Raw genomic sequence first — 27775 nt, 5'->3', positions numbered from 1 at the left:
TCAATCAATCAATCAATCAATCTATCTATCAATAAATCAATAAATCAATCAATGTATCCTGGAATTCACCTGATTGGATAAATAACATGCTGGAGCTCTAGTCTGGCGGCTGAATGTTATATATAAAGCACTTTTAAGTATAATACATATTATTTATTATCAGTGTAACATAATAAAAATGTAAGCAAGCACGCGCACACACGCTCGAACATTGCAGAGCGTGGAGGCTGAACCACGTGACTGCTATGACGTCTGCCCCAAGTTGCTTCCGGGTACAACAACAACTAGTACTACTAGCTCAAAAGTGAAAACATCAAGTTGTTTTGTGTAACGTCGTTAACATTAGGTCAGCTTTAGCTCGGCTGAAGAAACACTTATTACAAGATGAATCGTTTATTCGGTATGGGGAAACCAAAGGGGCCGCCACCGAATCTCACGGACTGCATATCAGGGGTAACGTTGTTAAGTTTGATTGATTGATTGAAAAGTTTATTAACAGATTGCACAATGGGTACAGTACAGCTCAATACACACAATTGTTAAGGGGATGCAGACCAGAGAAATACTTTCGTCTTGTTTACATCGGGGTCCCCTATTTTCAATTCATCATAACTTGCATCTTTTAAATATTAACGTCTCAAACACTGTCTGTCACAAACACAGACAGGCTCGCCCTTTAGCTTCTGTTTACTGCTCGAACTAAGTCAATAACTGAAGAACTTATAACGTGACATTAATAGCCAGCTATTATTATATACGTTATATCTTGCTTCGTATAGTTAATTAACAAGACTCTGTGTTAAAGGAACACACAAACATTATGGGAAATGTGCCCAGGAGGACGTTGAAATGCATTAGGACAGTATGCTGCTAGGTTGTCGTGGTTCCATGTGATTCTCTTCCTGACTGGAGATAACCAGTTTTACAGGTTAGCATGCTTGGCCTATTCCGGGGGAGTGGTGCTCAACATGTTTCTCTCGTCCAGGACTCCCACGTTGATGCAATTAGGCTTTGGACCATCATTTAGATTAGATTTAGTCTGAGTGAGACCCCACATCTGAGAAGATTTCAGTTTGATTGATTGATTGATTGAACATTTTATTAACAGATTGCAGAATGGGTACAATACAGTACGGCTCAATACACACAATTGTTAAGGGGATGCAGACCAGAGAGACTTTCGTCTTGTTTACATTTTCAATTCATCATAACATATATGACATACAGAGGACAGTACTGTTACATCTAGATATTGGAGATGTCTGTTGGATTTGATTTACTCCAGAATTGCTATAGCTGAGGGCCTGAGGCTCACAGTGGAGAAAGTGAAACCTATGATCAGAATGTCCACTTTAATAATCATCTCACTTGAGTTGACAATTCACTTTTCTGGGGGACCTCTGGTTGAGAACCACTGTTTACACAAACCAACTTGACAGGGAAAATAATGCATCAGAGAGAATAGACTTCAATAGTTTAATGTTTTTCATTCGTCAACAATTCCTCATTCACTTATATTGATCGACATTGAGCACGAAAGCCCACGTGTTGAGAGCATCACATTATAGTTGAGGTAATAAATATAGGACTACAATTTCATTTCTGGACTCTTGTGTTTCCTTTTTTCTACCACAAGGTGGATTCTCGAGCTGAGTCCACCGATAAGAAGATTGCCAGACTAGATGCTGAACTGGTGAAGTACAAGGATCAGATGAAGAAGATGAGAGATGGGCCAACAAAGGTAAGATTTCATGCTCAGTGTTGTAAAATAGCATTTCTTTGATTAGATCTGTTAATATTAAAGACTGTGCTGTGCTGGTTCCATCACTCTTGTCCTCGCCTCCCTTCATTGGCTGCCTGTGCAGTCCAGGATACATTTTAAGATCCTGTTGTTTGCTTATAAAGCAATGAATGGTCTGGCCCCACCCTACCTCACAGAGATCCTGCACCCCTACGGTCCCCATTACGATCTCTGAGGTCTGCTGACCAGTCCCTCCTTGTTGTTCCCAAATCCAGGCTAAAGAACAGGGGGGACCGTGCGTTTGCGGTTATAGCCCCCAAACTCTGGAACGAGTTGCTTCCCCACATTAGGCTGTGGCCCCAACGCTCCCAATTTTTAAATCCCATCTAAAAACACATCTGTTCTCCTTAGCATTTAAAAAAAAATTACAGTCTGCTGCCGTAATCTGTTTGTAGTTCTGTGTGCATTGTATTGTGATTAATCCATGTGTTTTTTACTGTATTGATTGATTGTGAAGCACTTTGGTCAACTTTGTTGTTTTTAAACATGCTATATAAATAAAGTTGGATTGGAAAACTGATACAGACAACATAATGGTCTTTTCATGACAACACGGTCTCATCAGAAAACGTAAATAAAGTACTAATTGACCACAGGAAAAAGGGTACATAATTTATATAATGTACGTTATGTTATGGCCACAAGTCATATATTTATGTCTTGTATCGGCAAAGGTCCAAAACAAACGGTGCAAACAAACCAGGAGTTGAACGAACAATCATTGCAGTCGTGGGCGAGTGCTCTCACCAACTTAATAACCTTTTAAAGGGGAACACCACTCAAATTAATAAAACCAACATGTTATTTCCATGGTCTAGGACGGGTCAATATGTGTGTAAACATGAGCTACTCTCATGAAGCCAGAAACCAAAAGCCAGATTTTTGGAGATAGTTGAACATGTTGACTAATATTTTGTACTATTTTACTCCATAGGAACATGTATGAATTCTGCAATTGGACATAGTTCCCCTTTTAATGTGTTCCAAGTTGATACAAAATGATCATTTGATCTAGGGATGCACCGAATGGGAAATTCTTGGCCGAAACCGATACCGAAAATAGAAAACAGTTGGCCGAAAACCGAAAGGCCGAAAATGATTCATAGAATAGAATTTTTTTTACCAATGTTGTGGAACATTATGATTATGGAAAAATATATGATTATGGCAAAACTTAACTTAAATAATAAATAATCACTATTATGGGTCCATAAAACATTTATTCAGCACTTCTGAATGAATACAGTACATTAATTCCATCTTTTCTCTGGCTGCGCAGCGGACATCTGTGCTCTACTGAGCGCACCTTTCTAGTCCCCAGCTGAATGTGCTCGCTTGACTCGGCACAGTAGACGCGCGACAGACAGACAGCTGAGCTGTGTTAACATTACAATGTACAGTCGCGCGAAATAATGTTATGAATGCCCGAAATAACATAACGTCACAAAGTACAGGTCCAGCTCAGTATGATGTCATAATCAAACATTCTAGAACATTTGTGTATATTCAACAATTCTCTCACAGCTGAGTGTGGACGACAGCGGGGACGAGGGAGAGTAACTACATAACATAGGCAGAAACACAATCCCCCCCCTCTCGCTCTGAATAATATGCATATTAGATCACTCAGTGATTAACCGCGGCATATAGTAAATAAGGATATAAAGCATGTTAAAGACGCATTTATTGGATGCGTTGCGCGCAGTTTACATAGAAACAGAGCGACTCCCGACAGCGCGACATCATCACAACAACACGTGAATAATATGCATATTAGATTACTCAGTGATTAACCGCGGCATATAGCAAATAAGGATATAAAGCATGTTAAAGACGCATTTATTGGACGCATTGCGCGCAGTTTACATAGAAACAGCGCGACATCATCACAACAACACGCAAGGTTGTTTCTGTTTCGGTGACATAATTTCGGTGAAAAAACTCTTTCGGCCGAAAGCCGAAAGGCCATTTTTTGCCATTTTCGGCCGAAAACTTTCGGTGCCGAAATGTCGGTGCATCCCTAATTTGATCTCATATTTACCTTTTTCTACTTGTGCTTCTTTTATCAGAACATGGTCAAGCAGAAGGCAATGAGAATACTGAGGCAGAAGAGAATGTAAGTTTCATTACATTTGGTGCAGAAGCCATTACACCACTTTGCTGCTGCCAATACCAATTCCTACGGTTTAACTGATCAATACCGTACTGATCTGGACCTCGTTTCCCAAAAGCATCTTAAAGGTATATTTCACCTTAGTAGAACTTGTCAAAAATCGTATCTAAAGTCATCTACAAGTAAACCAGCGACCTCTGCTGTCCCTGTCGTCCGCTGTCAACACCACCATTTCTCCCAGGTGTCAGGCTCCTCATTCACGTCCATTGATTTTGAGGACCAAGTCTAAATATCATACTTCTGAAGTATAAACAAACTACTGCTGTGCAGACTTCAGTAAAACAGAACACAACAGTGGTCGCTAGCTTACTTGTAGATACATGTGGATGGAGGTGAATTTTGACAAGTTTTACCTAAATAAAATATCCATTTAACCCTTTCTGCGCCAAACCCGAGTATAGTCAGGTTTCGTCGCCAACCGCTGAGCGCCAAAACCCGAGTATACTCAGGTTTTGATCCTTTGATATTTTTCCTCTGATCCCCATTCTAACCACTGCACGGACCTCCTTGTATCTCCCTTGCACCGCTGCCTACGTTAAAATTGCAATGATGACCGAATCCTGCCAGGTGGCAGTATCGCCTACCTTTTTAACTGGAATAGTTTAGTGTGGACACACTTTTTTTTCTTTGTCTGCAAGAACTCCTCCCCTTCTGAGGACAGAGCGACAGAGCAATCACACCCAGATTCGGCTCAAACAAGGGACTAAACACGTTTCGCAATTATGCCACATCAATGTGGAACGCCCTACCCAAAGCTGTAAAGGAATGTGAATCACTACCCACTTTCAAAAACACTCTCAAAAAACACCTACGGGAGACTGCAATTCGAAACTGGCCCCTGTAAATGTCCTAACACAACCCCCTCCAATGTACAGTAAATTACCAAGTATGGTCTTGTCAATATTCCAATGTACAGTTTTGTTTGTACAGTTATACAGTGTACAGTGTCCCCCACCCACCCATCCTACCCAACCCCCCCCCCCCCCCCCCCCACCCACCCACCCAACCACCTCCAATGCACAGTTTCTACGGCAAATGTATATACTTAGTTTTCTGGGCTCTCTTTGTATCACAAACAGTACTGTATTTACAAATATGGTATGTCATAAATATATAGATGTAGCAGTACTGTCTATCTGTATGTCATGTATGTCATATATGTTACGATGAATTGAAAATGGGGGACCCTGATGTAAACAAGACGAAAGTCTTTCTCTGGTCTGCATCCCCTTAACAATTGTATGTATTGAGCTGTACTGTACTGTACCCATTCTGCAATCTGTTAGTAAAGTTTTCAATCAATCAATCACACTGAGATTTTATCGCCTCACACCTATTTCCCATATACACGAGTATACACATATACACGAGTAATGGCGATGGGATCACTGGGGATCGTTCTTTTTGGAGTACCTTCTGGCTAAGGTAAGGTATATTCTACGCCTATTTTACCTAATCTGAATTTTTTTTGGTAACGCTCAGAGTTAAAACGATGTACAATGTAATGCGGAAGTGTAGTGGTCATTGGGTGACTTTGATGATGAAATGCAACTTGAGTGGTGATCAGAAGAAGGGAAACTGAAGGAACCTAGAACAGGGAACATCGTATTGCTGCAAGCAGCGCTTCCGGGGGCCAAGCAATCAGCCAGCATTCATTTACATTTCACATTTAGTCATTTAGCTGATGCTTTTATCCAAAGCGACTTACAAGTTCTGTACGACAGGTCATCAGGAAGGATACAACTCTATCAGCTGAGTAACAATATTCATCAAAGTGTTGCGTGTTACAGTGTAGGTTAGTTTATTAGGACAAGTGCATGACAGTAAGGTTAGTTAGAGTTAGGGTTATTCACACTCCAAACGGCCACTAGTTGGGGTTAATTCTCCGATACGGTTACCCTGTTATAGCCTGGTATTGGCCAAATATGTAGTGCATCCCAAATCCTTTAAGAGGAACACTACACAAAGAAATTATTTGTATTATTTATTTCCATTGTCTAGGAAAGTTCAATCAATATTTGTGAACATGAGCTTCTCTCCCAAAGCCAGAAACCAAGAGAAGTAAGACTCGAGGTCTATAGCTGCTCCATTGGCAATGAGTGGGAGACTGATTTTATGGACCCACAGAATTTGCCTGAAAGGGGATCAATAAAGGAATATCTTATCTTCATTTTTGTTTGATCTTTTTAGACCTAAATGAGCTTTATTCTATAGTAGCGTTCTCAGTTCTGAAACGGAGAATGTACCCGCATACTCAGAACATTGTTGTTTCAGACTTAATTTGACATTTGTTTCAGCACTCTATAGTTTTTGGATTTGGGGGAAGAGTTGTTCATGTTCACTAATATCTTTGGACGGTCTTAGACCATAGTAATAACATATATGAACTCTGAAATGGGAGTTGTTTAGATCTTTTATAATTATTAACAACGTACAAATATTGTGGTAAAACTAACCATATAAGCAGCCAGTATTAACCAGAAGTCATAATAATAATAATAATTCATTACATTTATATAGCGCTTTTCTAGACACTCAAAGCGCTCCCCACAATGTAGGGTGGAAATAGTCTCCTTCACCACCACTGGTAGCACCCAACCTTGGGCTACGCAGGCTCAATGGCTGTCATACACTGGCACCCGGCACACATCACACTTTGATTGATATCAGCCAATTAAGAGGAAGGGATGATTAGGTGACCTTGATGTTAGAGACCTGATTTGGGAATTTGGCCAGGAACGTCTGCGAACCCCCTACTCTTTACGATAAGCGTCCTGGGTTCTTTAACGACGAGATTCAGTCAGGACCTCGGTTTAGCGTCTCATCCGAAGGATGTCACCCACAGCTGCCTGTACGGTCGGTGTCCCTATCACTGTAACAGGGGTCATTGTTACAGACAAGTCCAGAGGACAGCACTTTTGATGAGTCATAAGAGCATAATAACTGTACTTCCTGTCTAACTGGCCTCCTGCAGGTACGAGGGCCAGAGAGACAACCTCATGCAGCAGTCGTTCAACATGGAACAAACCAACTACACCATCCAAAACCTCAAAGATACAAAAACCACCGTAAGGAACTGTAATGGAATGTACTAATCATAGATGCTAAGTGGCGTTCTCCTCTCCACAACGTCACTGGTTTGGTCTTGTCTATCTTCTAATATTCTCTCACTGTTTAGGTTGACGCAATGAAAGTCGGCGCCAAAGAGATGAAGAAAGCGTACAAGAACGTGAATATTGACAAGATTGAGGTATTGATCTCCTTTTAGGGCTACAGATTTACTTCTATCGAATACATTGATTATTCTGTAGCACAAGTGTCACGTTTTACTGGTAATTATTTTAAGATAAGAAGATGGATCTTTGTTAATCCCCTAATTCAGGGTTCATAGCAGCACAGGGGGGGGGGTGGGGGGGGGGAGATACAGACATGGTAATAGAAGTTACAATAGAAATATGAGAATAAAAGTTGTGGTAGATAATAAAGAACGAGATCAAATATCTGATCTGATCTGCTGGACAGGTGATACATTATGTTACTCTTCAGTAATAACACAATACGCATATGCACAGCCCACACTGATATAATATACAGACTCTAACCTAGGTCACCCCCTTGTACAAATATATATAGCTACCCTATGTATATTTAATTTATAATAAAACACAAGCTATTTGTGCCCTAATGATAGGATAAGCTTTCAATGAAGAAACCCACTCCCATTGCCAAAAGAAGGTCTAACATGCCTATAAATACGTATACTATGGAATTACACACTACGGATGTACAGTATTACGTGGTCCATATAATGGCCCCCAAACAGCATTGCCAACTTCAACAGACCTGCGCCCCTTTGATGTGAGCTTCAGGAATTGAGAATGCCGATGCTAGAGTACATGCAGTACCCTACCACATGGCCCCTAACGGCACCACAACTCAACGTGTTGATAGATGGGCAGTGAGAGTCAGCAAATCACCAGGGTTATCAAGTGGGCACCTCCCTTCACTGGTGTTTTGTCAAGTTAGACCCATGACACACCTCTGTACAATACTGCATACTGAGTCGTAGTTCACCCTGGTATGAATCCACAGATCTAGAATGTCCTCATGTAGGTCTTTGCGCCACGCTGTTCTCTTATAGTCCGAATATTCTTTATGTTTTTAGATACTACTAGTTTGTCATAAATCAAAGAGATCTGCCCTCTCTACCCCTTTGGTGATGAATTGTGAAGTGGTCTAAAGTTGTTAACGGGGGGCCAAGTTAAGGGAGTGATTTTGAGTTGAGCTAATGAAACTACAAATCTGTAAATAAAAAATGGGACTGTGGAATATAATAATTTCTATTGATCTCATCGAATGAACCAAAGCTTAAACCCCAAGTAATTATTTCCAGGAGGGAAGTTTGTATTACCCCATATCGGGGAGAAGCGAGACAACCCTGAGACTTCACCCCAAAGCAAGCTGTGCGTCATGCCATACAAAGCAAAGTATTTTGACAAATGGATTCACAGTGTTTTTCCTAATTTTTCAGTTTGAGTCAGAATATAAGTGAGTATACGTCTAGTCTTTTTGAGCCTAATGTTTCTATCTCGACCCGGGGCCAGAAGGTTTTGAGTAAAACCAGAAGAGAGCAGCCCTTATCTGGGCTGACCAATAGTACCATATCAGGTTTGGTAATCATAGGCCTCTGTCATGGGGGAGGTAGAGTAAAGAAAGGCGCAGTCCAGGTCCCCTGTTGGTCCCTGTGAAGTTGGTGAGTCATTTCTTCATTTTGGAGAAGAAGTCTGAAGGAGGTGGAATTGATTGGAATAGATACAAAAATGTCGGTAGCACATTCATCTTGACGATGTCAATACATCCTATTAGAGAGCGTGGGAGAGAGGACCATCTGTTTAATGAGTCACTGACGTAGGATATACAGTAACTGGTTCATGATTGACCGGAATTAATGTATCCAGTTTTGGCGTGATGGTAATACCAAGGTACAAGGGTGGCTACTGTTCTCACGGTAGGCAAATGTGTTGGGCGGTTTTCACCACCCTCTGCTGTGCTTTCCGGTCTGAGGCAATGCAGTTGCTGTACCAGACTGTGATGCAGTTGTTGAGTGTGCTTTCTATGGCACACTGGTAAACGTTCACCAGAATCTGAGGAGACGGGTGGGCTTTCCTCCGTCTCCTCAGGAAGAAGAGGCGCTGGTGGGCCTTCTTAACCAGTGATGAGGTGTTGAGGTTCTAAGAGGTCCAGCCTGGTAGCTCAATAGCACTGTCCATTCCAGAGGGAAGTAGAGCAGTTGTCTGGTAATCCGGAGGTTCCCGGTTCGATTCCCGGGCAGCGTGCCGAAGTGTCCTTGAGCAAGACACTTAACCCCCGATGTGCAGGTTGGCACCTTGCATGGTTGCCTCTGCCGTCTGTGTGTGAATGGGTCAAATGTGAGGAACAAATTTATAAAGTGCTTTGGATAAAAGCGCTATATAAATGCACCATTTACCATTATTTTTTACCACAATACTAGGAAGAGGCTGGGTAACGATGGATGATGGGGAGCTAGCTAGCTTTAGCCCTCAGTCCTCCGTGTGTACCCCTCTTCTGCTTACACTCACGGCTGGCTCAAAATTACGTTGTCAGATTGTTGTAATCGAACAGCCAAAAGATATTTTCTGTTGTACGATATGAAAGCAAGACTGTTCTGGGTGAGAGTATTTCTTTTGTTCTATTTACAGGATCTTCACGATCAGTTGGAAGATATGATGCAGGACGCCGACGAGATTCAGGAGTCGATGAGCAGAAGCTATGGCACACCTGAGATCGATGAGGATGACCTGGAAGCAGGTCTGTATAGGACCATCTATAGGCCTCTTACGTGGTTGTCATCATTTCTCCTCCCGAATCAGAGAGGGTTCCTTCAGCATGGGACAATGAATGGGTTGTTAAACCAGCTTTGTCTGTGTTTCACGTTGGCTTTACCTTATAGCACTAAACTAGCTTAGCATCGCTGCTCAGAACCCCGACGTCACCAGCTGCAGGTCATTCTAGGGCTGTGCGATTTGGACAAAATCTTCTATCACGATATGGGAAATTTCATATCTCAATAACAATATATATCATGATATTGTACTTTAAATACAAATGAAAGGCACGTGCACGCAACACACACCCACGCAACACACAGAAACGCCTCTCACCTCAGAATCTCTCTCTACCACAGCTTTCACTTATCTTGCACAAAACCAATAATTTCCATGGATTTGATTTCAGAGTGAGTAGTTCAAGTTCTTTAATAGTTGTCATACAGAAGTACAGAATTAGCAATAATCCACTTGATAATGTAAGATTGTATGCAACCGAATAATACCACGGCTTGGCTCGGGTGAACACTGATGAGCTTATAAAAGCGAAAGTAAATAAAAACATAAGATGGTCCACGAAAGCAGATTGAAGCATTTTTATTCAATAAAAACACGATTGTGCGTTTGCTTGAAAAGTCAAGACATTTGTATTGCTGCATGCAGTGATAGAGAAAAATAACTACCGATAAGACATTTTTCTCTCCTCCCACGATATATCTATAATACACCCACTCCTTTAGCCCTTTCAGCCCAAACACAGTTTTTAAAAGACAAAATTACTGGTAAACAGGCAAGAAAAACACTGTTAAGTGTTTGTCATAGGCGAAAGAGGTCTATACCAGGGTGTCACAATTAATCTAATAAATAGATTTTTTAAATGATCAATTAAATATGACTGCATTGATTCTTCAAAACATTTCATTGGTGACAATTAAATGTTACAAAGCTAATCTCACGGAAATACAAAAGAAGAATCATCATTTCATTCAGAAGCACGAAGACTGTTGCTGAAGAAGAAAGACTGTTGTTGAAGAAGAAATGCTCTAAGTTAAGAGTGCATGCGTCAACTCTATTCTTGGGGGAAATGAAACACAACTAAACTTACTAAAACAAATGTAATTTGTTTTTATTTTGGATGACTTAAAGGTGACATGCACTGCTATTCCTAGCACTATTTGGGCAACTTTACACAATTCCTGTTAGTCTATTGAAGACATCTGTACGTTTTTTTTTAAAAAAAATGCATTGTTTTATATTTCTAATCAAGTACTCAACCATCATTTTCCAGCTTCAAGATTTCAGGCTGTTATGGCCTGGCTCCGCCCATAAGCACTTTGAGTGACAGTCAGCCCACACAGCGACTGGTAGACAGAGAGAGAGAGAGGGGGGGTGGGAGAGAGAGAGCTTCTTCCAGAGCGAAACCCGACACCTCTGCACACACCGGAGGGAGAGAGAGAGAGAGAGGGGGGGGGGGGTGGGAGAGAGAGAGAGAGAGCTTCTTCCAGAGCGAAACCCGACACCTCTGCACACACTCCGGAGGGAGAGAGAGAGAGAGAGGGCGGGGGGACCCGCCGGGGGGCAGCTTGTGGGCCTCCCTTCCTCCCCTCTCCCGTGTGCCGTGCAGCAGGTCCCCCCCCCCCCCCCAAGTGCTCCCTCTCTCTCCATCTCTCTCTCCCTCCAGAGCGCACGCAGAGGCGTCGGGCCCCACTCCGCCTCGCAGCATGGGGAAGTGGCTTCCACTCGCTGTCTAGTCTAGGTAGAATGGGGGCGGGCATTAGCTCCAACCATCGCATCACTGTGCGCTACCCAGCGTCCGAATGACGTGACTCAGTCGTTCAAATCAAAATGGCCTGATTTACTGGAAGAGGAAAGGGGCTGAGCTGAATCAGAGCAATCCGCCAATATGGTATTTAGACACTAAAACACATTGATACGAACTCCTATTACTATAATACAATGCTAGAGACTGAAAAATGACATTTATAGTACATGTCACCTTTAAATAATAGTTAGCAGCAGCTCTAATCTAATCACAATCCAGAATGCAGGCTCAGCCCTCAGACTTTAAAGGAACCTTCCACCAAACCAAATGGAGATTCTTAGCTCGGATACAAATTTTGATATTCAAATCTTTTAATTTTGGGAAGAAAATGTGTAAGGACCACACGGACATCAAGACACTACATATAATTCTGTTCTTTGGTGAAATCGACCATCTCCATTAAAATCTGGTGAAAGCAACCATCTCCCATTACAATATAAGTAGGGATGCACCTAAATTAAAGTTCTTGGCTGAAAGGAAACACATGGCCAAATACCGGTATTTTTTTTATTTATTTGCCAATTTCTGCCATTGCATGAATTAAATTCAATACATTTTGCTTTTGATTTATGCTTTTCAATGACAGAATTAAATTACATTGTCCCTGACATTATACCAAAAAAGCACAATAACTGAAAATAACTAAATGAGTCACCGTCTGTGCTTGTGGACGGGCCAGACGAGTACCTGCCAGCTGTGCCAGCTCTGGAAAGCAGCCTTGATTGGTCCTCCAATATCCAAGAGGGCTATTGGGACTGATCTTGATGCACGGTATGAAGACCATTACTTTAATGCGGGGGGGAAAAGCAGCATGCATGCAAAATGATCAATTGCATCGGGGCAAAAGAGAACATAATTTTGCGTGCACGCTGCTTTGTCCGCCCACAACAAAGTATTGGTCTTTATACCTCGGATCAAGTACAGTCGCGATGCAGTGCAGGGGTTCAGAGTCACAGAACAGCATGGGTTGCCGGCGCTGTTTGAACCACGGTCCGAGTGGCTGAGTAGGAACTTGACGGCCATGTTTGATTCAGGCTCATCAGAAAATAATGGTATGCGGTTGGGGTTTGAACGCGCCATTCGGCCGAATGTTATCAATTGCTATTTTCGGTGACCAGAATCTCGGCGCAATCCCTAAATATGAAATAAACCTTCTCCATTGCAATCTAAGGGTTGGTGAAATCAACCTTCTCCATTGCAACATACAGGTTATTAAATGTTTGTGTTTGACTGTGTCCTCAGAGCTGGATGCCTTGGGAGACGAGTTTCTTCAGGATGAGGACAGCTCCTACCTGGATGAGGCTACCGCCCCTTCCATCCCGGAGGGCCTGCCCAGCGACAGGGTGGCTAACAGGGTACCTTTCCTACATTCAGTAGTTGTTTTTGCTGTATGTTAAAGGAACACACCAATATTTTGGGAAATTAGCTTACCGTCTTCTCCAGAGAGAGAGAGAGACGAGAAGATAGATAGATAGCTTTCTACTGAACCCTCTCTGTGCGTTCAGTAGAAAGCTATCTGGCTGCACGTTAGCCTAGCTTAGCACAATGAGTGGAAGCGGACAGTGCCGGTTAGCCTAGGCATTGTCCAACTAACACCTCTCCCGAAGGCTCCCGAAGGCACTGTCCGCTTCCATTCATTGTGCTAAGCTAGGCTAACGTGCAGCCAGATAGCTTTCTACTGAACGCACAGAGAGGAAACTGGTATCTATCTATCTTCTTGTCTCTCTGGAGAAGACGATAAGCTAAGCGTGTTCCTTTAACCCCCACATTATTCCCATGGTGTAGTGCAGCGACCTGACTTTGCTATAACCCAGTTTTAGTTACCTGCCCACATTAGTTTAAAACAAGCACAAGTTGTTTTTATACTTACATGGAAGATTCATGGGTTTTGGAAGTATTGATCAGCAATTATCTGATTGTATTATTCAGCAGTCGGCCTATTGTAAGTATGAAACCATTAACTCTCTAAAATCATATACAGGTCCCTCGAGACATTTCTATTGATTGGTGATATTTTAGAGTAATCGTTTCCTACTCTATTGACTTGCATCACCGACACCGTTGCTAACGAGGATGGGCTGGTGACAAACTAACACGTCCGTAGAGGTTTAATTAGTACTCCTTAGATGGGATAGGCTCATAAAAAAGCCTGAACCTTCCTTTTCCACCCCAAAAGGTATGGAGTCTGTAATACTGTCAAACAGCGACCTCTCTAGGCAAGAGCCCCACTTGATATTGCACTTTGTTTACATTTAGGTTTAGTCTGATGTGTTGGGCTGGAGTTGAGTAGTAATAATAATAATCTATTTTGTATGGCACCTTTCATACAAGAATTGCAGCCCAAAGTGCTTAAGTAGGGATAGGGGAGGGTTGTTATATCTGGCCACACCTCAGGCACGGCCAAGAGAGGTCTGGAGAAATTCAGTTAAACTACAACCCACATAACAATTTTTTTTTTAACAAAGTACAACCCCAAGCGAGGCTCTTTTGCCTAGAGGTCATCGCTTTGACAGTTACAGATTCTACCTTTAAGTCTGGCTTGAGGTTAACAGCAGCAGTATATTCTGGCTTGAGGTTAACAGCAGCGTTACAGATTCTATCTTTAAGTCCGTCTTGAATGCCGTTCTTGTGTGTTTCAGGACGGCGTACTGGTGGATGAGTTTGGCCTTCCCCAGATTCCTGCTACATAAGAAACGGCCCATGATGGCAACACTCCCCTCCCATCAGTTTTATATTCATCCGCCTTTTTATATTTATCCAACACTCCAGCCTTCGGTGGTGGCGCTGAAAACTGTCATGTCAAAGTGGGTTCAATCCAACAACTGATGGTAGGAAATACCAGTAATTGATAGCAGAACCATCATGTAATCAATAGTATTGATTGTTATTCCAGCTCTTTTTCTACAGATTATTTCTCTAAAATAATTATTGGAATTCTTATTTTCTAACTTTCTATTGCAGCATGGTGTTGCCGGCAAAATTATTAAAATTATATATTTCAAACAAGCCTCAACTTTGTGAAATAGTTTATTAATTTTCAAAAGAAAGTTGTGACATGATTCTGTTATGTGACTTTATTACACGGTGAAGTGTGTGTGTGAAATCAATCACTCAACCACAGTCCTTAAATAATGATTCTCGTGACAACATGGTGATTTCTCTAGTACAGATATGGGATATTCCGCAAAAAGGAATAGATCTGAGATGAGGCTTCCTTGGAACGTTGTTGTCATATGACCACTAGGTCACCAGGTCAGTCTGTAGCTGTGAGGGAAGATCTTTTTGTGCAGATATTGTACCAGCTCAGTCTTGTTCCGGAGTTCCTCAAATTCATAGAAAGGAATCTGAAAAGAAAATTGAAAACAGGCAGACAGAATTAAAATGAAAAGGAGTAAAATACTGACAATAGCCAGATAGAACTAGGATTAGTAGAGCACTGGGTGTCTCCAGTGGTTATGGGAAGCCATTTAACCTTTTCTATGACGACACTCATCATCTAATAATTCTACAGATGGAACACTCGTACAAACACCTGGCAACAACCTCATGGGACGGGGTTGCACGCCGTGCAACCGGCTCTGTGAGCAAAGGCACGCACATGCACGGATGTGCACGCACGCAGGAATGCGCTGCACTCGACTGATGCGCCAACTCGCTAAGTACCCACCTGGCTAATTTGCATAACAATAGTGCCGGTCGTCAGGTGTGTTCAAATACATTCTCTGATACATTCACGCAAAACTTGTGAATGAAATGTGCTACATTCCATTCATAGAGGCAATTAGGCATGGTCTCAAGGCTCTCATCCACATTCATTCATTTTCTCTCCCCGCTCTCTCTCCCATGAGCTCAATGTAACGCGGAAGTGCAGTGGTCTATGTGAGGTCATGTGATCTCACCTGAACAACTATATCCTAGAAGCCTCAGGTGGTTTAGAGTTTTTAGATGTATGTGAGGTCATGTGATCTCACCTGAACAACTCTATATCCTAGAAGCCTCAGGTGCCGCTGCTTGATGGCCTCCTTCCCCAGAAGCTGCCTGGTCTTCGTGGTGAATCTCTTCTGACCGTCAATACAAAGGGCTACCCTGTAAATTACACACCATCAATATCAATTCAAAAGGGACAGTTACATTAAGTGGTATTAATTAAAGGGCGAGACAGCCTAGGTGATAAGGCCAATACATTTTTTTTGGTCGATTGATTATTTTATATTTTGCTTCCTTAACATGTCTTATTTCACAATAACATATTGAAAACACACAATTAGTTGTTTATTTTACTTCAATTTGTCCGATTGTGTCCAGTCTTAGTTATGTACATAACAAACTGGGAATGTTTCATAGTGATATCTATTAAAATATATTTGTAAGGCTGTCTCGCCTTAAATACTTACCAGTAGTGTAATTGATGCATAACCATTAGTTCCATGGTCAAGAGTTCTGGATGGGTTCTGAGTGACAGGCAGCAGACAGGGGGAGTCTTGAAACAAAAATGTCTCAATCCACACCACAGCATGCAGACAGAAGGTTTAAGCATCCACAATAGAAAACAGTGTACTACACACTGGAGCTAGTTCCAAGACATCAGGTCAGTCTGATGCACAGGACCGTTGTTTTCTGTTGTGGATATTAAAAACGTATCAGTATGTTGAGGTTATGGATTTAAAAACCTTTTTGGTTCCAAGACCCAGTGCGCTGCCCGTCTGAAGCTTCCTGGTCCATTCAGAACTCCTACCAAGGGACTCTAAGTCAGCTAATGGTTATAATAATAATAATAATGCAACTTTATTTGTATAGCACCTTTCATACAAAGATTGCAGCTCAAAGTGCTTTACAACAGAAAAAGACAGGCATAAAATGAGCACATTTTCACATTAGTTTAGTTTGATTCAGTTTTTAAAATAGACAAAAAAGAATAAGATAGAATAGACAATAGAATAGTGCAATGCAATCAAATAGTAGAATAGAATAGACATAAAATGAGCACATAAAGTGCAGACATAAAATCAGTGCAATAAAATAGTTCTGGATTATCGTTTAAAGTACGGTAGTTATGCATCGATTACACTACTGGCAAGTATGTCATACCACTTGTCAACTAATCTTATCTTTGTGTGTTTCTCAACTAAACGGGTAAACTGCATGTATGAGTATATTATTGTCAAATGGCTTGTGATGAGGACCATCGCTGGGTTATAAAGCCCGACCGCTGAAGAACTGAACCCAGTGGAAGCATCACGCAGATAACCGGGCATACTTTTTTTGTAATCCTGACAAGTCACAATATTTTGCCAATTTTGATATTGAGTTCTCAATTCCTTTCCTAAAGTAGAACAGCTTTACCTCTTGCAGACGACGTCAGTGTGACTTGCGGGCAACACAAACCCTTCTTCATCCAGCTTTATCTCCACGTCTGAGACGACAAACACACAGTCGCAAGGCAGAGGGAAAGTGTTGTATGAGTTTGGGGACATTTTGAACCAACCATTTTTTGTCCAGATACCCATACTGTGCCCATGTACTCGTAAAACTACTCCGATAATACTATTCGGTGCCATGTTTGTTCAGGAAAACACAAAGTTGAACGTTACAATTTGCATTATATTTATATTATTTTAACTTAAAATGTCAGCAACAGCGTCATGTTGTATATTCCATTTGTTACAGTCAGAAAATGAGAAACATCTGATGAAAAAAGAATTTAAAAAACATTTCAAAGTCACTGTTAGAACTGTAACACTCATATCGGTACTTGGCATCAGCGGGTACTCAAATGTAAGTACTTGCACCGCTATCGGGACATCCCGACGTTTCTATATTACCTAATGTGTAGCAGTATGGAGTCAGGACTCTGGAGGCGAAGTATTCCCGAGCTCCCAGCAGACCCACCAGTCCCGTCTTCACGTTGTTATAGAGACTGACGTCCACCGCCGTCTCCAGGAGCTGCCCCGGTATGAAGAAGGACTTGACCCGGTACTTGGGGAGGAGACTGGGACCCTGCGCAGACACAGGACGGGTGTCTCATGGTTACATTCTAATGTAATGGCATCATACAGCACAAGTACAAACGAAAAGAAGTTGGCATCTAACCAGAGTGCAATAGCATTGTACAATGTACAAGTGATTAAACTGGAGTATATATATATAAATGAGTACTACTGAGTAATAATGATAATCTGATGTTATGTACAGTGTTACAGTATTATTATGCAATATGCACAGTGATACATGTATATATATACACTATGGTAGTAAGCCATACTGGCCAGTGGTATAACTACTAGTAAGAGTAGGTAAGGGATATATACAGATAAAGATATAGAATATACAGGTATATAAACAGGAATATTCAGACAGGTGTGGATATATATATATATATATATATATATATATATGGTAAATATGAATACTATATTTTGACTAAACTACACTACTACTAAACTGTTGTAGACAGTGAAGGCAGTAGATAGGTATATAGGCAATTTGCAGTCAATCTTCGGTTTAGCCAAGTGTTTACATAGTAGGGGTGTAACGGTACACAAAAACCACGGTTCGGTATGTACCTCGGTGTTGAAGGTACGGTATGTTTTCGGTACAGTGGGGGACAGTTTGCAGAACATGGCTTTCCATGTTACACATGGGGGTGATGTAGTGTGCAGTTACTGTTAGGTAGTAGGGCTGTCTCAAATTAATAATCGACTTGCAAAAAAGAATACAAATATTAGAAAACAACCGCATAGGGTGATGGCAGACTTCAGAACCCAAATCGGTGATTAGCACTCTGAGCAATCTCAAGCCCCGGTCGGATTTTGATCAATTTGTGGAACCTAGAGACAAAGTTGTATGCAAGCTATGTAAACTACTTCTTTATGCTAAAGCTATTTGAGAGTTCTAGCGTCAAGAATGTAAAAGTAGCCTACTTTTCAGTTTTTAGCACTTAGCACTTAATTGTAAATCAACCCTCAGGGTACAGCTTTATTGAATAATGAATAGAGACAGAAGCGTTAGGGATGCCCCGATCGATCGGCCACCGATCGTTATCGGCCGATATTCAGTATAAACATGCGATCGGGAATTCCGATAATGAGTCATATTCGCCGATCGCGGAAACTGATCAAGTGGATATCTCACTCGCTTGTCTCAGACGCACAGGACCTGCAAACTGCTCCTCCTCCCTAGCCCCGCCCGCACCCGTGTAGAGTTTGTAAACACAGAGGAGGCGGCTCCTCTGCTGAGTCTAGATAGTGCATTCGACCTGAGCTAACGTTAGCTACCTAGCTATCGTTACTGTTTTATTTTCGCCGATCGTCAAAACAGATCTCACTCGCTGAGTTCTGTCTCAGACACCGGGAGCTGCACACAGTGCTGCGCGTCTTCTGCTCCTCCTCCAGCTCCTCCCGCACGCATGTAAACACGGGTCTAGTCTAGTCTAGTGGGACGGGACCTCCATGAGCTAACGTTAGCTACCGCTACAAAATGACCCAGTCAACTATTCACTTTTAGTTTAATACATGATGAGGCATTGTCTAACTGAACGGTATCTAGCCGGCTAGCTACTGATAGCTCCTGATATCAACAAATGCTCCAGCAATAGTCTAGTTATCTAGTACTAGTGTATGTTACCTCTGTTAGCTCACGTTAGCTTAGCTCACTGTTCAAAACGAAATGTCCCATTCAACTAAATAGTTCACTGAGGCGTTGTCTTAACGTTATATTTCCGGCTAGCAGTAGCTACAGACAGCTCCTGATATCAATGTCTTATAACACTCATTCGATGCATATTCGAAGCCCGGCTTGCGTCGCAGTCATTAACGGGGATAGCTGAGGGAGTAGGGTATATCTGCAGAGCCTAGGGTAAATCTGCAGAGCCGAATGTGATTTGATCAAAGCAGAGTATGTACACACAGACAGTGGAGATAGCGAGCATTTTGACTTGTTGCGTGGTGGCGATGTCTCGCAGATAATACAAGTACAAGTCTAATTATATAATATATATATTTTATAAAAAAAAAAAAAAAAAAACTTTTTATATAAAATAATTTTTAATTTCTTTTTAATCAAAAACGATCGGTATCGGCCGATATGGCTCACGACGATCGGTGATCGGTATCGGTGGCAAAAAACGTGATCGGGGCATCCCTAAGAAGCGTCATGCAGGTCCCTAATGGTTTGATACTATTTTTGCACTGAGAGAGAGAGTATGTGTTTGTCATAGTATGAGGCTATGCTAAATTATAGGTAATTTCTCAGTGGTGTGAGTGGACTGAACGAACAACATCCGGCCCTTTGCGGAAGTTATATTTTGGGAAGGGGGTGAACTTGGGAGTTTTGAATTGAGTTCTGCACGCAAAAAAGAAGTTCCACACAAGCGTTCCGTTAGTGGTTAAAGTAACGTTGCATTTGCTCGGTACACAACGCGTACTGAACCAAAGGTCCCTTACAGAAACGGTTCTGTAAGAAAAATACTTGTACCGTTAAGGTGCTCCCATAGTCGAGCGGACCGTACACGGAGCAGACTCCCGCGGGCTCAAAGCTGACCCAACGCAGAGTCCAAGTGCGAAGCTCCTATTTTCTGACGCGCGGACGTCCGCGGCGCCCACTTGGTGTCACACAAAACGCTGCTGGCGCGAGACATGTAGGAAATTGGTCCGCGGAGATCCGCTCGACTATGAAAGCTCAATGAGTCCAGTGGACCTCCGCAGAGTCCAGTCCGTGTACACAGTCCGCTCGACTATGGGAGCACCTTTACACCCTTAATAGTTAGATGTTAGATCATCTAATGGTAACTCATCAGTTGATTCCAATATGATAGTATCGTACGTCGTAGAAAGGACACTCCAGCTTCATGGTCATGTGGAGTTGGGACAGCTGAGCCAGAACGTTCCGGTTGATTCCGGTGCCTTGTTCTGCAAGAGAGAAGGCCAGAGAGAGGTTTCAATGTTTGCAACAATTTCAATGAGAGTCAGACTAGGATTATATATATATATATTTTTTTTTAAACAGAAAAAGATGAATTATGCCAACATTACGGACCACTACTCTAGCTTAAAAATGTGTTTTTGGCCAACAGCCTGGCTAGCTGGTCCGTATGCGTCTATTCTTTTACCAACGGATTTCCAGTTCCGCGTTCGCGCGTTCTGCGATCCGATTGGCCACTGACGTTTCTGGTGCGCTCTGATTGGCCACTGACGTTTCTGGTCATGTGACATGTGCGTCCAATCGCGTGACGTGCCCATTTCCGCCTCGAACAGCAGCAAACTACCTAACGCCTAGTTTATCACTGGTTAAGCGACTCTTTCGAAGTTGGTTAAGGTTAGAGTTTGGAATCAGGGCTGGCGTTCTATCGCCCTGCTCTAAAGATAAACTCTAACCTTAACCAACTTCGAAAGAGTGCCTAAGCTTAACCGGTGGCAGAACTCGCCGTCACACGATTGGCGCGACCAGAAACGTCAGTGGCCAATCAGAGCGCAGAACGCGGAACTGGAAATCCGTTGGTAAAAGTATTCAGGCCAGGGGAGGAAACTAACTTTTTGGCTTACCAGCCAACTGGCGAGTATCTGATTTTTTTTACCAGCCAAACAGATTTTTTACCAGACAAAAAAAATCGCTAATTGTGATAATTACTTCTTTGTATGTCAAGCCGCGTCAATGTTGTGTATGCATCTGGGTAGGCACACTGTGCCTTTAAGACAGCACGGTGGTCTTACGACAGTGCTGTGAAGTACCGTCAAGTGTTGTGGTAACGTCAGTTGGGTTTGGTGTGCTGTTGACGTTGTGCACACTGCACTGGTTGAGCTAGCCCCTTTCGTGACTGCGATGTGCAAGCCAGGGGCTTTTGAGCATGAAATAAAATGTTTAACCTTACGTCGTAGTCCGGTGCTTTTTTGGAAACATTATAGTCATAACAGATATACACCTAGCTGGCTGCTTTGAGCACACAGGGCTAACGTTAGCTAAAACGCTAACTAGAAGCTAACCACTGTATACAGTTCCAGTAGACAACATTACACCTCTGTGATTTAAATGTGTCCATAGTAACTTATACTCGATGGTTGTACTAGGGTTGGATGCAGTTCCCCGTTGGTCGGTCTGTCTGTTTTCCATATTCTGCTGTGTTTAACGTTATCTGTTTGCGAGTGCTCCTGATGGCTAGCCTAGTAGTACCGCAGGACTTTTATTATTATATGTCCGCGGGTTGGCCAGTACTGCGCAAGCGTTTATTAAACATTATATGTCCGCGGGTGGTCTTGTGCAGTGCTCTCGTGGCACTGTCAACTAAAGCGAACACTCAGAAGACGCGCACCGTTTGCCAGTGCAGTGATTGCAGAATGTTTTATTTTTTTGTATACTCGCCAGACTGGCGAGTGGTCTTCATGAATCACTCGCCAAACGTAAAAAATACTCGCATTTGGCGAGTAAAGTGGCCTAATTTCCTCCCCTGATTCAGGCGGTCCGTATCCACTACTTCCATTCATTTGTGCTAAGTTGGACTAGCTTGCAGCCGGATATCTACTGAACACACAGATGAAACACACCATCTCCTTGTCCGACTCTGGAGAAGACTGTAAGCACATTTCCCATAACAACGTTGGCTTGTTCCTTTAAAACAGACCCCCCGCTCTGTCAGCAAGCTTTTTTACCTTGTAGTTGTTGGAGGAAGAAACTGCTGAAGACTTTGGCCACAAAGTTGACAGGGAACCTCTCCACCAGGAGGCAGGCGTGCAGCAGGTTCAGGAGCGTCCGCGGCTGGAACTGCGAGAAGCGCGTGTGCAGAATGGCCTCGACCTTCCGGAAGAGCTGCCCGGCGTTGGGCGGCAGGTAGCCCAGCTTCCCGAACGGCACGATCTGCCGGGCCACCTGGCCGGTGGTGTAGTCGTCGGCGCGGAACACGAAGCTCTCCGCCACGGCGTTGAACACCGGCAGGGACAGGACGTCCCGCCGCCCAAAGTAGTCCATCACCTTGGTGACGGTCTCCGGGTGGGAGGTGAAGGCCATCTTGGGCACTTGCCTCTCCATGGCCTCCACGAAGTAACGGTCGCTGTGGCCAAAGTGCATCAGGGCGTCCAGGACGAGCGTCAGCTGCCCGTCGGTGAAGTGAGGCACGTGCCTCACCGCCTGCTTACACAGGGCGATGACCAGCGGCATGGCCTGGGTCTGGTCCAGCCGCACCAGAGCGCCGAGCACGGCGCCGACGGCAGCGGAGCCCATGCTGAAGGTGAGCGACACGGCGCGGGCGTGCATGGCGTTCAGCAGGTCCTGGTAGCGTCCGCCTTCACCCGCCCCGTCCTGCAGCAGCCCGTAGACGGCGGTCAGGTCCGCCAGGCACCACTGGGCCGGCGCACGTGTCTGCACCTGCTCCATCACTTGCTGCAGCATCCCACAGCCAGGGCCCTCCAGGGCCAGCATCGCCCGCCCCAGGGTACACAGCTGCCCCACCGTCATCTGGCCCCCGTCGAGCCTCTCCTGGCTCTCGGACACCAGCCGCACCACCAGCGTGCTCCACGGGTCGACGTAGAGACGCGTGCAGGCCAGCAGGGCGGACGCCAACCCGGCGACCGTGAGCCACGCAGAGTCCTGCTCCAGCCGGAAGCACAGGCCTCTGACGGTGTCCTGGTCCAGGACGGCGGGGTCCTTCAGCGCGCCGTGGCCCTCCTCCTGCCGCTGCAGGTCGGCCACGCGGTGCAGCACCGCCGCCGCCATGGTGTCGGACACCAACTCGACGGTGCGCAGCAGTCGGAAGACCTGCCGGGAGGACGAGCAGCTCGCCAGGCGCTCCTGGAAGGCCTGCTCCTCGGAGTCTGTGGGCCGGTGCTGCTGGGTCAGACGGAACCTAAACGCCGCGGCATCTCTGTGGAGGCGGACGGAGTCGGAGTCGGAGGAGGAGGCGAAGAAGGACGGGTCCCTGACTATAGTGGCCAGGCCCACCCTCCCGCAGCCCTGTCTCTGGATGCGGTGGTCGGCTGTGGTCCACAGGCACGCCGTCGCCGCACACGAGGGCTCCCCTGCTGCACCACTGGCACTCAGGAGGAGTCTGGAGACACACCGCCGCCGTCCAACGGGGGGATAAAGATGCTTCCCCGTCACCCCGAGCAGCTGCAGTCCCTGGATCAGCTTTAGAGCCATGATGATGGCCCTGGGGGTCTCGAGGACTACCGTTCTACAAACAACAACACACAACATTGATATTGATACACACTGCAGCACCCACTCTCCACACTTTAGATCACACAAACACACTTACACTTTATATTTATTGATAAAGGATTTGCACTACAACTCGTACACCTACTGTGAATTGTACCTAAATTGCACCTCGTCCCATTTCTCCATTTCTGCCTTGCACTATATAGTATTGTATATTAGTACACTGCACAGTATTGTATATTGTATGGTAACTACGTCTATTCTGCATCGAACATTGTACATATGTCTAAACCAGGGAGGGGCAACTGGCGGCCCGCGGGCCGCATGCGGCCCTCACCGACGTTCCATGCGGCCCCAGGCCAATATAAAAAAAAAAATTATAATATTTTTTATTCTTTTTAATTTTTTAATTTTTTTTTTGTTGTATTCGACTAAGAAGATTTGGCAGTCAACTATGGCTCCTTTCGATCGATTAGTCGACTATTTGACTAATAGGGGTCAGCCCTAGTGTGGACATATGAAACGCTGTTGAAAGTGCCGTGCAGCAATATGGGGGTTTTGATAAACTGTCGGCTGTTGTTACCGATGGATTCGCCGGGCTTCTAAGGCAGAGTGGCGTTGAGTGTCCAATGCTGCACTGCATTATACATCAGGTAAGTTCGCTAACATAATTTCCATCTATTGTGCGTCACTATAATGACCAATGCGAGTCGAGTGTAGTCAAATTATATGCGAGAGTTGTTAAATCGTTTTTCTTTTTTTTTATCTGATATAGGAGGCTCTCTGTGCCAAGAAGCTTGAATACAGCCATGTTATGGATTTGGTTACCAAGGTTACCAATCTAATTCGTGGAGGCAACAGGTCACTAAACCATAGAAAGTTTGTCTCCTTTTTGGAAGAGATGGACACTGATTATGGCGACTTGCAGCTACACACAGAAATTCGATGGCTGAGCCGTCGGAAAGTACAGGAGCGACATTGAAACACTGCAAATGCAATTCAATGATCGGTTTGAAGATTTCAACGGCATGCAGTCACGGATAGCGCTGTTTGCCGGCCCCCTCACCGCTACGGTGTCAGAGCAGCCCCCACCGTTGCAGCTTGAACTGTGCGAGCTACAGTCAGATCCTTTTTTTCAAGCAAAGAGAAATGAGAGGGGAATTTCGTTTTGGAAACTGCTACCTGAGCCCCGCTTCCCACTCCTCAGGGACTTTGCCCTCTCTATGGCCAGTATGTTTGGGAGCACATACATACTTGAGAGCAATTTCTCAAACATGAAGCACATCAAGTCAAAGGAGAGAAACAGGCTGTCGGATGAAACATTATTTCATCTGATACAGATTGCATGCACAAACATTGAAGTTGACATTCCTGCTATTGTGCGCCAAATGGAGAGACCACAAGTGTCTCATTAAAGACAGGGGGGGGGAGGAGATGATGAAGAGGTGTAGAGGGGGGGAAGGAGATGATGAAGAGGTGTAGAGAGGGGGGGGGGAGATGATGAAGAGGTGTAGAGAGGGGGGGGGGAGATGATGGAGAGGTGTAGAGAGGGGACCATTATTATTATAACCATTATTGACCCACTGTGGGGCGAGGGTGAATGTCATGCCAGTTTGATAAAGGGTCAATGGGAGGCATGTAGTATTGCACTTTACTTTACTTGCACTTTACTTGTTTACTTTTGTAGTGTTCAGATAACACTAATAACACAAACACAAAGCAGCATTCCTGCTGCATTTCACTACAACAGTAAATCAAAAGTGCAATAATAAATGATTTTGTTAAATGTATAAACTTGTATCCTGCTACTAAACAAAACATTCCTGAGTGCTTCATATCCATAACATGCATTTCAGTGTTATAATGTTTTGTTTAGTAGCAGGATAAAAGTTTATACATTTAACTAAATAATTTATTATTGCACTTTTGATTTACTGTTGTAGTGAAATGCAGCGGGAATGCTGCTTTGTGTTTGTTGAGCAGTGGGCTTTAAGTTCATACATTTATTTTATTAGAAGCCTTAATTATAATTGATCATTTTTGTATATATTTGGGGTTACAGCAATACTTTTAAATTCAGCTGTTTATAAATTCATAAAGTTGAAATTGCATTACTAAATGCATTTGAAATGGAATAAAAACAAAGTTACAACAAATTATAATTGTTTATATACCTTATTTATCACATCTGTGACTATTATGGGCTATTTGAGTGATGGGGTACTACTGGCGGGACTGCCGATAAACAATGCGGCCCCCCAGATTGATTGTGGACATTTTGTGGCCCTCACCATATACAAAGTTGCCCACCCCTGGTCTAAACTGAACACTGTGACCTCATTTTTTTTACTTCTAATTTTACTATGTTATTTTATTTCATACTTATCTTGTCTTGCACAGTCTCTGGAGCGCAACAGTAAGAAGCATTTTGTATAAAAGTATTCTGTACTTCTGTATGACAACTATTAAAGAAACTTGAACTTGAACTTGATATTACAGATCGCTTTGCTAAGTGGTGAATGAACACACCTCATCAACATAACTTTTAATTTTAAACTATAGCCATGTTATCTGTATACCCACAAATAATAAAGTACCCCCCCCCTCTCCCCATAAGATTTTAGGTGCCAAAAAAAGTACAGTATAACAATGAGTTGGCATCTAACAAGAGTGCAAATTATAGGCTAACACAGTGAAGTGCATTATAAATACACAGGACAGGTGTGCAATATACAGTATAATAAAAAGTTATTAAATGGAATATATAACAAAGCTACCGAGTAGATATGTTAATCTGACGTATGCACAGTATTATTATGTACAGTGAAGTATAAATATACTACATAGCCTAATATATAGGGTATATATACCGTGCTATTGTACATGATTGTCAGTTATGATTCCGATTAGTTATTAAAACGTGTGTTACTGAACCTGCTGGTATATAAAGGGTGAGGTTAGATGAGTTAAAGACGCAAATAGACTGTAAGGTAAGCAGCATGATGCCACCGCGTCACGTCCTTGTCCTTAAACGAAAGTTCACGTTATTAAACAGGAGCTACCGTTAGCTTGCAACACAGGTCTTGAAATAAAACGGTTTGTCGTGTTCTTCTTCTACTTCGCAGACAATAATCAATGACACCTTCTAAAACAAAATAGGAAATAGCAACAGATAAAAACAAACTGGTGAAGAAGGTCAAACCTTAATTTTCCATAACGATGCTGTGGCCTAGTAGCGTAGAGATGCTCATTGCTGCCGTCCTCCCGGAAGTGGACAGTGTTACGTGCTTCCGGGAAAGGAGGTCACTCGTTCCTGATTGGTTCCGTTTCAGCCAATGGGTTTGAGGATTAACTGTATTGTACAGCATAGCCGCTAGAGGGCGATATGTCGTTCTTTGATTGATTGAAATTTCTATTAACAGATTGTAGAATGGGTACAATACAGTACAGCTCAATACACACAATTGTTAAGGGGATGCAGACCAGAGAAAGGTGAGGAGGGGGGGGGGGGTAACTGTACATTTGGAGGTGGTTGGGTAGACGGGGAAATGTACATTGGAGGAGGTTGGGTTTGGACCTTTACAGGGCCCAATGTAGTCTCCTCCCCCTCGTATGTATATATTTTCTGTTAGGAATCAGGATCTGTTTAACAGTACTGTATATTTGCATATCATGTATGTCACAAATATAACAGTACTGTATATCATGATATCTGTATATTGTGTTTGTCATAAATTGAAAATGGGGGACACTGATGTAAACAAGACAAAAGTATTTCTCTGGTCTGCATACCCTTAACAATTGTGTGTATTGAGCCGTACTGTATTGTACCCATTCTACAATCCGTTAAAGTTTTCAATCAATAATAGGCAAGGGTACACATTGAATCCTAAATAGGCAACCACTTATCAGTCAAACAAGGACTGGGTGAACTACTAGTTGCTACATTAAATTAATCAGATACCTGGTTGAAAGTGAAATGCTGTGAA

General features: G+C 43.3%; 2 protein-coding genes across 2 annotated transcripts; one reads left to right on the top strand and one right to left on the bottom strand.

Moving 5' to 3' along the window:
- The first annotated feature begins 261 nt into the window (after positions 1–261).
- chmp5b (charged multivesicular body protein 5b) lies at positions 262–14651 on the top strand. Its single transcript, XM_084326559.1, has 8 exons — positions 262–453; positions 1637–1741; positions 3871–3917; positions 6949–7042; positions 7153–7224; positions 9695–9803; positions 12885–12997; positions 14282–14651. Exons 1-8 carry the CDS (start codon positions 385–387, stop codon positions 14330–14332), a joined length of 660 nt encoding a protein of 219 aa, XP_084182685.1. The 5' UTR covers positions 262–384; the 3' UTR covers positions 14333–14651.
- Positions 14652–14665: 14 nt separating this feature from the next.
- On the bottom strand, positions 14666–27048 carry fastkd3 (FAST kinase domains 3). Its single transcript, XM_084326558.1, has 7 exons — positions 26989–27048; positions 22283–23799; positions 20463–20548; positions 17465–17639; positions 16986–17055; positions 15614–15728; positions 14666–14986 (listed from the first exon to the last, which is right to left on the bottom strand). Exons 2-7 carry the CDS (start codon positions 23763–23765, stop codon positions 14888–14890), a joined length of 2028 nt encoding a protein of 675 aa, XP_084182684.1. The 5' UTR covers positions 23766–23799; positions 26989–27048; the 3' UTR covers positions 14666–14887.
- Between the last annotated feature and the right edge of the window lie 727 nt (positions 27049–27775).

Source organism: Notolepis coatsorum (assembly GCF_963971535.1).
Source record: "Notolepis coatsorum genome assembly, chromosome: 12".
NCBI classification, from domain to species: Eukaryota; Metazoa; Chordata; class Actinopteri; order Aulopiformes; family Paralepididae; genus Notolepis; species Notolepis coatsorum.
This window is presented reverse-complemented; position numbering and strand designations above follow the sequence as displayed.

Bases quoted from the DNA above. Each gene is read 5' to 3' on its own strand.
- chmp5b (XM_084326559.1), top strand. From the start codon at position 385: ATGAATCGTTTATTCGGTATGGGGAAACCAAAGGGGCCGCCACCGAAT. The intron at 9,804-12,884 runs GTCTGTATAGGA...CTGTGTCCTCAG, and splicing joins TGAGGATGACCTGGAAGCAG to AGCTGGATGCCTTGGGAGAC. The intron at 12,998-14,281 runs GTACCTTTCCTA...TGTGTGTTTCAG, and splicing joins GCGACAGGGTGGCTAACAGG to GACGGCGTACTGGTGGATGA.
- fastkd3 (XM_084326558.1), bottom strand. From the start codon at position 23,765: ATGGCTCTAAAGCTGATCCAGGGACTGCAGCTGCTCGGGGTGACGGGG. The intron at 17,640-20,462 runs GTACGATACTAT...GTGTCTGCGCAG, and splicing joins TGGAGTGTCCTTTCTACGAC to GGTCCCAGTCTCCTCCCCAA. The intron at 17,056-17,464 runs GTAATATAGAAA...TTGTCGTCTCAG, and splicing joins TCCATACTGCTACACATTAG to ACGTGGAGATAAAGCTGGAT.